General features: G+C 52.4%; 1 protein-coding gene across 1 annotated transcript in view; it reads left to right on the top strand.

Annotated features, from left to right (window-relative positions):
* Positions 1-1,924, top strand: part of Wnt3a (Wnt family member 3A) — a 45,049-nt gene extending 43,125 nt beyond the window's left edge. Inside the window, exon 4 of the mRNA XM_050163782.1 lies at positions 1,445-1,924. Within this exon, the coding sequence (XP_050019739.1) occupies positions 1,445-1,924 (480 nt within the window). The remainder of the gene's footprint in view (positions 1-1,444) is intronic.
* Positions 1,925-12,988: the final 11,064 nt, after the last annotated feature.

Genomic DNA, 12,988 nt, shown 5'->3' with positions numbered 1-12,988 from the left:
AAAGAAAAGAAATCCTGTCTCAAAACAAAAACAAAATTAAAATATTCTAACTGCCATTGTAATTGCATTGTAATTGAACACACTTACAGGGCACAACGAGACCTTTCAATATGGGAATATAAAAATCATGACCAGATGAGGGTAGGAAGCATTCCTATCACCTGAAAAAGTTTTTCAGCCAGGCATGGTGGTACAGATCTACAATCCCAGCGCTTGGAGGCACAGGCAGAACTGCCACAAGTTCAAGGCCAGCCTGGGCTATGTACTGAGTTCCAGATCAGCCAGCACCACATAGTGAGAACCTGTCTCAAAATGAAAAAGATTTTTTTTTTCTGTTTGGAACATTGAAAACCTCTCACTCATCGTTTGAAGCAGCTCTTTGTCTGCTGTGGTGGTCACTTTGTGCTGTAGACTCTCAAGGGTATACACTTCCCTTCCAGTGAAGACCTCTTCAAGTCTTAGCCTCACCACACTTGGGCCTGAGCATCCCGCATGAGAACCGGGACCACAGCCAGGTCTAAGCAGTAGCTACCCCTATGGCCAGCTTGTTATTTCAATAGTGCGGTGGATGTTGACTATGGATGCAGCATTCTGCATGCTTTTCTTTCACTGAGCCTTAAACTGTGTGTGTTTTGCACAGTGTTTCTTGGAATGTAAAAGGAAAGAGGCAAGAAGGTGTCCAGAGCAGGTGTCTGTGGGCTAGGAAGGAAGGCTAGAAGTCTGGAGGGAAGGAACAGGGAGTAGTCCCTGTGTGTGGTAGGGAGGGCTTGGAATCTGAGGACAATGGACAGGGCCACTGGAAACAGTTCTGGGGGTTGTATGTCCCCCTTGTCTCCACCCTATTCCCTAAAGAAAGGGAGGCAGGATTCCCTTCTTGAAGCAACTCTACTTCTTCCACTAAGGAAGGAGCAAGGTGGGGCTTGGTGGTGGTGACACACACTTTTAATCCTAGCACTCTGGGAGGCAGAGGCAGGCCAAACTCAGTGCATTCAAGGTCAGCTTGCTCTGCAAAGTGAGTTCCAGAACAGCCAGAGGAGTGAGGTCTCCATTGTCTATACAAGAAAGCTTCTGTCCATCGAGATTCCTGTGAGGATAGGGACCACTCTTAGCACCCCTGCTTCACACTCTTAGTCTTCACACCAAGGCCATAGCATCTGCTCTAGACAGCTCCCCACATCTCCCCTCCAGCATCCCCACAGTGACCACTTGAAGCTTTCTGCGCTGTATCCTAAACACCCCTGGAAAGAGAATTAGCTGGGCCTCCATGGAGAAGGAAGCTCCCAGGCCCCTGAGGCCTTGGATCTGGCAGGGCAGAACCAGGTCACCATAGAAAAGGTAGTTCCCACAAAGAGGAGTCTCGGGGGCTTCCTGGAGTAGGTGGGCTGCAACCCCCTGGTTGAGCCACCCCAGGCACAGACACAGGCTTATGTGCTTGCCTCCTCAGGCCATCGCCAGTCACATGCACCTCAAGTGCAAATGCCACGGACTATCCGGCAGCTGCGAAGTGAAGACCTGCTGGTGGTCACAGCCAGACTTCCGCACTGTCGGGGATTTTCTCAAAGACAAATACGACAGCGCCTCGGAGATGGTAGTGGAGAAACACCGCGAGTCTCGTGGCTGGGTGGAGACCCTGAGACCGCGTTACACTTACTTCAAGGTGCCCACAGAGCGCGACCTGGTCTACTATGAGGCCTCGCCCAACTTCTGTGAACCGAACCCTGAAACTGGCTCCTTCGGGACGCGCGACCGCACCTGCAACGTGAGCTCGCACGGCATAGACGGGTGTGACCTGCTGTGCTGCGGGCGCGGCCACAACGCGCGCACTGAGCGACGGAGGGAGAAGTGCCACTGTGTTTTCCACTGGTGCTGCTACGTCAGCTGCCAGGAGTGCACACGCGTCTATGACGTGCACACCTGCAAGTAGGAGGGTTCCTAACGGAGGGAGCAGGGCTCATACTTAGGGTCAGGGTTCCTACCTGGGGGCGGGGTTCCTACTTGGAGGGGTCTCATACCTGAGGATCTAGTTCCTACTTGAGGATAGAGCTCCTACCTGTGAGCGGCTCCTTCCTACGGATCCGGTTTCTACCTTTAGCTGGGGCTCCTATTTGGGGTCTGGGTTCCTTTTTAGCGGAGAGACTCCGCCTGGGATACGGGTTTCTGCCTAGGGTGGGGCTCTGGGGCTCTACCTAGGGATGGAATTCCAATCTGGGACGGCGGTCCTACCCCGTATGGGTTGGGCTCCTCTCTTGACCCAACTGGCTCAAACTGGGACAAGTTAGCAACTCCCTCAACTAGGTGGGGTTCCTGGATGGGCGGGGAGGATTGGGGTCCCTCCTCCAAGAGGCTGCTGCTCTGGTTAGATTGAGAGGGTGCTTCAGGGTGGGCCCTACTTGGCTTGGGGATCCAGTGGGGGCGGGACTTCACCCTGAGTGGGTGGAACTTCCGAGAACGAAGAAAGAGGAAGCAGACCCCCTTCCGTTGGGGTGAGGCTAGGCTTTATTGAAGACTCATGGGACAGAACTCCAGGGAGGGAGGAGATCCCAAATAATCCTAGGCTCTGAACTGGCAATTCAGCTACCACATGGCTCCTTTTCAGTCCCCGTGTGCGGATCCACCTGCTTCATCTGTGCTTAGCCATGAGAATGGCAGAATGAGCCGTGGAGAACTCAAGGGTGATGCCAGATCCCATCCCCATACCTGGGAACCCCTTTTTAGTGCCTGGGCGTTCCTACCCTCCTTACCAGATCTCTCCTAAGGAAGATTTGCAGTCTCCCAGAGTTCAAGTGGGCAAGCACTGAGTAGAGAGGGTATTTCGGGGATGGGCGCTGCTAAGAAGGATCCTGGGGCCTGGCATCTTCCCACCATAGCCTGTCTCTGCCCTGTACTCGACACTCAGATCTCCTCCCAGGAAACCTCAGCTCATCTGGTCAGTGATGCCCAGGCCCCAATGGTGCTCAGAGATGTTGACCTCACTTTGAGTTCTATGAACTACAAGGGCATTAGGACACAGGCTGCAGAGACAAGGTGTCTCCTGGAGCGCCCCAGCTTCAGGACTGATCCCCAGAGACTGCTTTTGAGGCAATGGTCACCAGGTCTGTTGGTCACCAGCCTGTCCTCAGGCTTCTCTTGCGTCTGTCTGGCCTGGAAGTGAGACACTGCAGGCCACCTGCCACAAGAACTTCCTGAACCGCTGCCACTGTGAATTGTCCCCACCTCCAGGCAGGGGAGGGGATGTGGCCACATAGGAGTGTGCCCCAAGAGCATGGAAGAGAAGCTACGCACGGTGACTGTCTTCTGTCTGGAACTTTGCATTTGGGGCTGTAATTTTATTTCCAATGCTGCTATATCCACCATCACTGGAATTAGACAAACTTGACTTTTTTCTTTTTTCTTTTCTTTCTATGAAAGAAATTATTTTAGTTTATAGTATGTTTGTTTCAAATAATGGGGAAAGTAAAAAAGAAAGGAAAAAAAACACCCAAGTCTGTGGTTTGTACTAGATTTTCCCTTTTATTAACATGTTTTAGTTGCACATACTGATGGAGTTTGTTATGTTATCCTGTGCTTGTTATTTGTGGTACGTCTGCACTGTGTTGGGGACCTGAGGATGCCAGCTCAGGGGCTGTGTTGGAGGAGGCTGCTAGTTAGTTCCCAGCCACTTAGCCCCGAAATAATCACCAGTAACTTGGTGTATTTAAATCACTGCTTGGCCCATTAGCTCTAGCTTCCTATTGGCTAACTCTTACATCTTAATTTAACCCATCTCCATTAATCTGTGCATCACTACGAGGTCGTGGCCTACCAGCAAAGTTTCAGCATATCTGTCTCCAGCTGCGGCTCCTTTGCTTCTCTCTGACTCTGCCTCCTTTCTCCCAGCATTTTGTTTAGTTTTCCCCACCTAGCTAAGTTCTGCCCTGCTATAGGTTCAAAGCAGTTTCTTTATTCATTACAGAGGGAAATCCCACATCAGGACTGGGTTTCAGAACCAAGTAGAGACCATCAACAAGCCTCCAGGGAAGTCTTTGGGCCCAGAATTCCAAGAAGAAAGAATAGAAAATAGCTAAGTCAGTAAACGAACTAGTCAATTGCAGCAAAATCTGGTATAGAGCAGATTTGAGAGCTTGGATAGAGAGTGCAGGTGGGGTTTTAAGAAAGTCAGGGAGCTGGGGATCCATACAGTAATTAGGATACTTTGGTAACCCCAGTGAACAGATGAGGAGCCTGGGTCACAAGAGAAGAAGCTTGCCCAAGACCGCCTCACACATTGGTGATGCAGGAGAAACATGGAATAAACCATCTCCCCATGAATCCATAGTCACACAGCTGATACCCCAAGATCACTGTATTTAGGGTATGGAAGCCCTTGGGATGTGAGGACAGTTGCTGTTGGTGGCCTTTAAGTGTAGAGTCAACTGGATCCTAGAAGCACACTCCAGTCCTTAGATGGGGCTGGACCAGAAATGTCTCAGATTCCCATCCAAAGGAAGCTCTGGATGGGGGTGATCTTTGTCCCGGAGCTGCCATACTCCCATTCGTCTTCACAAGGAGCCCAAAGCCTTAGCCAAGCCACGTAGAGTTGGTGACCTGAGTGGTTAGGGATGGGATGTGGGGCACCATGGAAGTGAGCTAGAGGTCTCTCTCAAAGCCATACTTCTCTCAAGACCACAACTCTGCCTAAGCACGCCCTACCATGTCTCTGCTCCTTTCTCTGCTCCTCCCATGACCATCCCTATGTTGTCTCCACCTCTGGGTCCTGCCCTAATGTCCAGATAGCCAGAGCAATGAATGTCCTGAGGAAGCTGAAAGCATCTGGTCTGACCTCTCAAAAACCTGAGTTGGCCGTGTGCTGCAGTGCACGCCTTTAATCCCAGCACTGAGGAGGCAGAGGCAGATGGATCTCTATGAGTTCAAAGCCACCCTGACCTACAAAGTGAATTCCAGGACAGCCAGGGTGGTTACACAGAGAAACCCTGTCATCCCCCCCCCCCCGACAAAAAATAAAAGATTTGAGAAGAGAGGCAGTGGGGTGAAGGGAGACACAGGCAGGGCCTTCCAGGCCCATTTGACCCAGCATCATAGACAAATCTGTGAGATTAATCCATGCTGACTGCTAAAAGCCAAGGCTGCTGTCCACATGTCACTTGCCTGTTGCCCTGGTAGCCCAACATTATGTCACACTGGCTGAAACTACACTCTGAAGGCCATTCGTCAGAGTAGTCTGCCACTGGCTTTGTGGCAGGGCCACTTAAGGAGGTTCTTAAAGCTTCAAAGCAGTCACAAGCAGTCCTAAGACCCCACTAGACTCCCTTGTATCCTTAAAAAGTGTACCAGGAAGGAGCCCACATGTCCTGGGCATAAAGACATGTTCCTGGTCTGTACGTGGCTCCCACTGCACGCCCCAGGGACATCATCTTTTGTCCACCTAACGTGCTAGCTAAGCCTTGTACTACTCTGTGCACCTGTAGGTGGCTGATCCATGACCTGAGACAGTTCAGTCCACCACCCTGAATATACAGTCGTCGTCCATCCCACCACCCCCGCCACCCGGTCACATTGTCATACCAAACACCAAGGTATCCAGAGTCCCAGTAGGCCACAAAAGAATAGCTAGCCTGGCCTGCTGGTATAGATCTATAATCCCAGCTGCCGCAGAAGCTAAGGCAGGAGGATTACAAATTCAGGACTGTCTGAAATACAGAACAAGGCCAAGACCTTAGTAAGTCCCTGTCTCAAATGAAGGGCTGGGATGTACCTAAGAGGCAGAATTCTTTCCTAACCTGTGTGAGGGAGGCTCTGGACTCTACCACAGCACTGGAAAAAAGATCACAGGCTATGAGGGACACTGACAGCTGAGTGGTCTTGGGAAAGGAGGGCTGTGCTGAAGCTCTCTAGCCCTGGAGAACTAGCCAGGTCTGTTCATGGCTTCTGGAGGAGCAGAGTGTAGGCCCGGATTCTGAACTCTCGGTGCCCCTTCCTTGGCCTTCTGGTTCCCTGCATCTTAGCAGGTAGGCACCCTACACATAACTCCCTCTCCTCAGCCTCAGGGCTTGCTGTGCCCCTGCTGGTGCATTCCAGGCGGGCCACCCACTCAGGGCTGCAGGTGTACGTCAGGCCCTGACCTACTATTGGCAGGGACTACCTAGGAATTCGCAGAAGGGCAAGGGTCAGTGGTGCCAGTCGGCTGCAAGTGAACACTTTACAAAGAGGATGCCCTGTTCAGGGCCAGCCAAGACAGAAGAACAGGCGCCCAGTCTCCCCTCAGGTGAATGAGTCACTAGCGGGTTAGGGGCAGGTTCCGGAAGAGTCCACTTAGCCTGCTGGGCCATCTTGGATGCTAACAATAATAAAGCCATCAGTCCCTAGGGCAGTGATGAGAGTCCTCAGTTAAGCCTGTCCGACAGATGAGTAGCTCCTCTGGTTGGCACCCTGGGCAGGAGCCACCCTAATTGGTACCTGCTGCCCCGGTGCCCAGATGAAAGGGACAGACTCGACTGGGAGGCGGCAGGGCAGTGGCACAACCAACAGGTCTTGGGGACCTGAGAAGTCAGGGTCCAATGGTTATTGGGAGGACAGGTTGTCTCAAGACCCTAGCGGGGTCCAGGTGCCACACAGATTTTGGAGATACAGAGCCCATATGCCCAGGCAGAAGACAGGCCACTTTAGAGGGTTAAAGAGCCCACATACCTCAAGATATAAGTCTGGGAAGCTTGGAGTACCTAAGCCTAGAGAGGAAGTCGCATTGGCCCGAGGGCATGCCAGGGATCCATATGGGCTCTGGTGTCTGGGTGCAATTTCTGAGCAGCAGCCCCCACAGGCCCTGTATGAGAGACTACCATGATGATGGTCTTAGCTGTCCAGAGGTGACACACTAGGCTGTGGTCCTTTTGGCTTAGTGTAAGAAGAAAGGGAGAGAGTCCACGAATGGAGCATCCACAGCCCATGGGAACACAAGATAGACCCCAGACAATGGCCTAGCCATGGGGAGCTAGGAGGTAAAACCCCACACTCATTGCCTGGCAAGAGCAAGCTCCACTCCTCTCTGGGTCTCAGTTTCCCTCCTTGCAGAAGGAAGTGGGATGAACTGCAACCCCCTGTCTTAGGGATGGGAAGCCCTAGGCCCCACTCAGCTTGCAGCTGTGGGCCTTAGAAGCTGCCTCTCTGGTGAATTTACAGCCCCTCCCGCTGCCCTGGAGAGGAGGAAATGAGCTGGGGGCCTGTTCACAGGTAGTTGAGACAGCACCCGAATAACCATATAAAAGGGCCGGAGGCTGGGGGCCCCACCCAGCCAGGACAAGCTTGGCCATCCCCTTGCAAATCTCACACTCAGTAGCTTTGAAGTACTGGAAAGGGTGTGGCCAGCCCTCACCTTGGGCCCCCACTGGCCCTCCCTCTTTCTGTCACCCCCTCCCCTAGACGCCCACTTTCTGGGTCCTGGGGCTCAGTTTCCTCTCTTCAGAGACAGACTAGAGGTTGTCACCATGGCCTGTCACCTCCAAGAAAACCTACTCTCAGGACAGTTGGGGTGCAACCAGCTATGGTTCCCACACCTGGCTTGGGACTGGGAAAGTGGGCCTGAGGACTAGCTTTCCATGAAGAATTGGTGAGGTGTAGGCAAGTGGATGGCAAGAAACTGGAGTCCTCGATCCAAGCAGTCTTGGCTGCAGGGTCTGGCATAGTCTCCTCCAGGGAATACCTGAGAACAAACAGGCAGCCAGGAGGAAATTTTGGGAAGACCCTAGAGCCTTCCTGAAAGTAGACCATCCACTGTTGACGTGAGAGAAAACTGAGATGTAGGGGTACCACAGCCCTAGAAACCCTTCACCCGACCTGGCATGTTGCACAGATGATGCCAAGCCTGGTTTGCTGTGTGGGTCCTGGTTGACTTAATGTCTGTGACATTCTGATTCTGTGTGACTGAGGTGATGGGTTCTTATACCTGGCCAACCCTAAGTCCTACCAAGCCTGCCCCAGCCATAAGGATCTACCCAGAAGCAACTCTGGGACCCAATACTGCCCTGGAGTCCAGTGAGTGGCCTGGAACAGATTCTTCTCCCTCTGGCTCTACCCTGCAGCATGCCATAGGCCCCAGGTCCTGCCCCTCCCCCTTCAGTCATTCACCTTCTCCCACAGCCTGGTCCCTTCAGGAGTCCCCATTTTCCTTCCAGAAACACCTCCAAGAACAACACACTCTGAGATGATAGCATTCTAGGGTCATCATTTCTTCAATGACCTCCAATTTCCAGAGCCAGAGTAGAAACCAGGTACATCACTGCCCCCGAAGCTCTAGGGGACCAGCAAACCATTCTACTAGAGCCCAGTATTAGAGAGAGGCATGAATCCTGCCCACATAGCCCAGTTGGCTAGTGTCTCTCTCTCTCGAACTGAGTTGGACCACACTTGATTGCTACTCCCGGGTTATGTGGGAAGGCTTTCAAGAGGAGGTCAGCAAGGTGCTGTTTCTGCCCCCTGCTCTTTAATTCTGAGATGCCAAACAGATGCCAAAACAAGGAGTGGTGGTCAGGGCACAAGGAAGCCCTGGAAAGAGCCCTGACTCCAGGAGCCTGGGCACTGCCCACCCTTTCCACCCTGCCCTACTCTGCTTGGCCAGGCAGCTAGGATGGAGCTGCAAGCTGTCAGAAGGTGCTAATTGTTGTTTAGCTCTGAGCCAGCTCCTTGCTCTGGTCTTTTTTTTCCACCCTCTCTCACTTTTTTATTTGAGCGTCTAGAACTCCTGGTAAACAGTCATTTGGCTCTCAGAGCCCTGCAAATTGGTGTTTATGGTGTGAAGATGAGGAGGACCCAAGACTAGTCCACCCAAACACAGGCCAGTAAGGAGGGAGGAGAGAGTGAAGGAGGCATGGGCCCAGCAGGGACTGGGCACCCTCTATGCCCTATCCAGGTCCAGCTCTGCTGGTTGATCCAGGAGAACGTCCAGGAAGAGGCTCCCTAATCCTTAGCAGTGGGGAGACTGGAAGTTGCGGGAACTGGGGCAGAACCTGAGGCTCTGAGGGTTGAGGGAGGGAGGGATGAAGAAAGAGAAAGAGGGAAGGCAAGAGAAAGAGAGAGGGAGGGAGGAAGGGAGGAAGAGAAGGAGAATTCATGCGCATAGGCCCTTCCTACCCAGTGGCCTCACAGATTTGAGACAGGAATGTATGGCTTCTGTGTGGTGCTTGTGGGGTGCAGGGTGTGGAAGGCAGGTGCCAGAGGAATTCCAAGCCTGAGCAGATGGCTGGGAGGGCTTCTTGGGAGAAGGGGACTTCCCCAGTTGTTGGCCTCTCACTGTGGAGAGCAGGCAGGCCTGTGCAGAACCCTCAGGCTCCTTGGCAATGGTGGCTCAGCAGGCTCCCTTCACCCCAAGCTCCTCAGCTCCCTCTGCTGCAGAAAGTCCAAATGCTACTGCAGCTTCCCTCTGCCCCTTCTCCATGCCTTGCACAGACTGGAGAGACTCTGCCACCCCACAGTGCCAGTCTTTCTAAAGCAAGTTGACTCTTGACCAGCCCACCAGACACACTGCTCGGGAAGGGTGAGTCCTGAAACTCTAAGGAGACCATTTGACATCTGTATTTTGGAGTAGACCCTGGGGATTACACAGGCTTCTCTTCCGACTGTTTTTATTGTCCAGGTCTGGGTTGGGGCAATAAAGTGAAGTGCCAGCTTGCACCTCGGGGACCAGGGACCAATCTTGTGGGCGTCATGACCCAGGCAACATTCCATATGCCATGGACCTGATCCCACCTCTGCTCAAGGATATTCCATGGCTCCCTTGTGTCTACCAGACAAAATTAAACTCCTCAGCCTATGCACCTCACAGTCTGGTCCTTTAAATTTAGTCATTTCCCTATGGAATGAGCGGCTGTCCTACCCAGGAGCCGTGACATACATCCCGCTTCTGACTGCAGTTGACTCCCAGTGTATCCTTCAATCCCCCAGATGCTCTCTTACCCCTGCACTGTTCTTCTCAACACTTCTAAAAGAAGTCTCAGGTCTCTGAGCCTTTTCTCTTCTGGATCCTAAACTTTCAATGACTCCTGCTGACCCTGGAACTGATTCCAACCCCTTGACTTTCCCCTGCCCATCACTGTCCCTGGGGACAGCCTAAGTACCAGCTTGACCTCAGGGAGCTATGTGGAAATAAAGAGGGTAGGTGGATTCTGATGTCACTGCAACCTTGCTCATTCCTAGGGGCTTCAAAACATACACAAGGTTGCATTTCCAAGTGACCCAGCTGCCAGAGGAACCCGCATCCCTGATGGTAGGAAGGGGCTGCCCCAAAATGAAGGCCCTGTCAGGTCCTTGCTATCATATCATGGAAGGGTGCCTGACAGATATGATGGGTGCACAATGCATGTGGCAAGCACGGAAGGGAGGAGTGTGAAGGTGAAGAAGGTGCGGGAGAGGACCTGGCAGGTGGGGTGAAGCAGGTGGAGAAGGTGCTGGAGAGGACCTGGCAGGTGGGGTGAAGCAGGTGGAGAAGGTGGTGTGGGAGAGGACCAGGCAGGTGCAGATGAGGAGTTGTAAATCCCGAAGGTGCAGGAGAGGACGGTGTAGTAGATGCTGAAAACCCCTCTCACAATAGAGACTATGGGTGTGGAGGCTCAGTTGAATCTGAAGGTAGAAGGCAGAGTAGTGATGACCCTAAGTCCTGTCTCGTGTCCCCAGAGCCTGATCTGTAAGCCACAGTGGGGGAAACTGAGGCAATTAGAACATCAGAGTATCTTAGGACAAGAATTTCCTCAAGACTCCCACCATGTGAGTATGATGTTGTTGTCAAGGGTACTGGACAGCTCCAGGCTCGGAGACCACCTGAGGAGACATGGGAAGGCCAGCCCCTGGGCACAGTCCAGACTACACCACAGACCCAGCCTGGGGCACAGGTGTTAGGGGTGGGGCTCACGTTGGCGGGAGTGCTGGGTGCAGATGCCTCAGCTGGGCTTTTTAATTAACCTCTGCTGGCTGCTCAGAAGGGCCCCAATTAAGTACAGAATGCAATGGCAGAGTGGGGTCAAAGAGAGGAGCTGGTTTTAATTAAAGTGCAGTGGCCTGGGCAGGAGCGCCCCCGCCTGACCGCCTCCTCAACAGGTCCTACCCAGCTCAAAGGCAGTCACGTGATGGGTAGATGACAGAACTCTGCAGTCTCGGCTGGCTGAGATCCCACTAGATAACAACAGAACCAAGGGCTGCCTTGTCTAGCCTGTGTGGCCACTGCCAGGCAGCCCCTCTCTGAACCACCTTGTCCCCTCTGACCTCTTCTCATTCGTCACCTGACCTGAAATAACCATCTGCTACCCCATTCAATAAGCAGGTCCCTGGTATAATAAGCATCTGTGGTATGTCTACTTCAGGAGCAGCAGAAAGAATAAAACAAATAATCACATCCAATGTGCATGGGCAGTGGAACTGAGCCAGACGGGGAGGGGTGGAGGACAGCCTTGTAAAGGAGCAGAAAGCAGCAGGAGGAAGAGAGAGCTCCCCTGGAGAGGGCAGAGCCTAGTCAGATCCAAAGCAGTACCTGAGGAGGACTGAGTTGCTGGGGTATCAGCAAGGACAAAGTCGACTAGCAAAAGTTAAAGGGAAAGCCAGACTTTTCTCCAAATGACCAGAAGCCTGCTGAGGACTCTCAACATAATCAGCTCCCCGGGAAATGTAAGGACAAACCATGAGTGTTGGTGAGACAGCTCAGCAAGTATAAAGGATGCTTTGCCATCAACTCTGAAAACAGTGAGAGGAGAGAGCTGACTTCCACCAGTTATCCTCTGATTTCTGCACACAAAATACACACGTGCACACACGCACAAGCACACACACAATCAACCAATGTAATAAAAGTAAAAATGAGGAGCTACCATCTCTTGCCTCCTAGGATGCCTGATACACCAGCAAAGCAACAGGGGATGGTTGCACATGCCTGTGATCCCAGCACTTGGAAGTGAAGGCAGGAGCATTAGAAGTTCAAAGACATCCTCAGCTACATACGGATTTGGGGCCTGCCTGAGCTACATGAGATCCTGTTTCAAAGCAACAGCGGCAAGAACAAAATTGGATGCTGAGGTGAACTTAGAGTTCCAGCCTCCTTCCTTCTGCACCAGTTGTTCCCTCACCTATTACAATGGCCCTAATGAAGATCTGTCTTAGCATTCTTTTTGTGAAAAAAGCTGATGTAAGAAAATGCTATGGGTGTTTTACTACACACATATACACATATACAGAGAGGGGGGGGTAGGGGAGAGAAACACCAAGGGGGGATAAGGGCTTTTGGGTTTCATGGGGTTTCTTGCAAGGAGAAACAGTAGCTAGGCATCTGACCCTCTACAAATCTCACTGGCTAGGAAGACAGGAAGTCCTCTAGTACCTTGGCCCAAGCGCAGGTCCTGAGCATCAGTACATCCTGATGCGATTGACCCTAACCATGCCTCTGAGAACACTCTCAGGCCAGGGGCTGCCACGCAGGTATGCATGTCCTGCCCCCACAGCCTTACTTTGAGTAACCGCTTTGAGTAACTGCAGCTATGGGCCAACATTCTCCACGCCTGGCTTCCTCCAGACATGGGACTTTGGGGAGTGATGAATGAGGGATGAGGAATGGGGGGGGGGCTTCTCCAGAGCCACTGTGAGCCCCTCTTACCTGCCTGAGAAACTCATGTTCCCCCACTCAGCCCTGCCAAACCTGAGTGCCCAAGTACCAGTCACCAAAAAGCCTTGTGCCAGGTGATGCTCTCTTGGTTCAGCTGAAGTTCCAGGTAGGAGTTTCTCAGAAGAAACCGGCTTTGGCCCCCTGCACTAGTCCCTGAAAACAGTTCACATTCAGAATGGGGCTCCCAGCTGCCCAGTTAATGGGCAATGCCCAGATGAGCAGATGGCTGGGAGCAGTCTGTTACTCTGTGGCTACTGTGGATAGGGGATACAGGGAGAAGCAAGAAGCATGCTCCCAGGACACCCCAAGGAGTGACTCCAAAGACAGGATATTGGTGATCAAGCAGGATGGTCATTT

The sequence above is a fragment of the Alexandromys fortis genome, unplaced genomic scaffold, assembly GCF_014885135.2.
Source record: "Alexandromys fortis isolate MF-2015 unplaced genomic scaffold, M_Fortis_MF-2015_v1.1 scaffold_149, whole genome shotgun sequence".
NCBI lineage: Eukaryota > Metazoa > Chordata > Mammalia > Rodentia > Cricetidae > Alexandromys > Alexandromys fortis.
The sequence above is the reverse complement of the archived record's forward strand: the minus strand, read 5'-3'. Positions and strand labels throughout refer to the sequence as shown.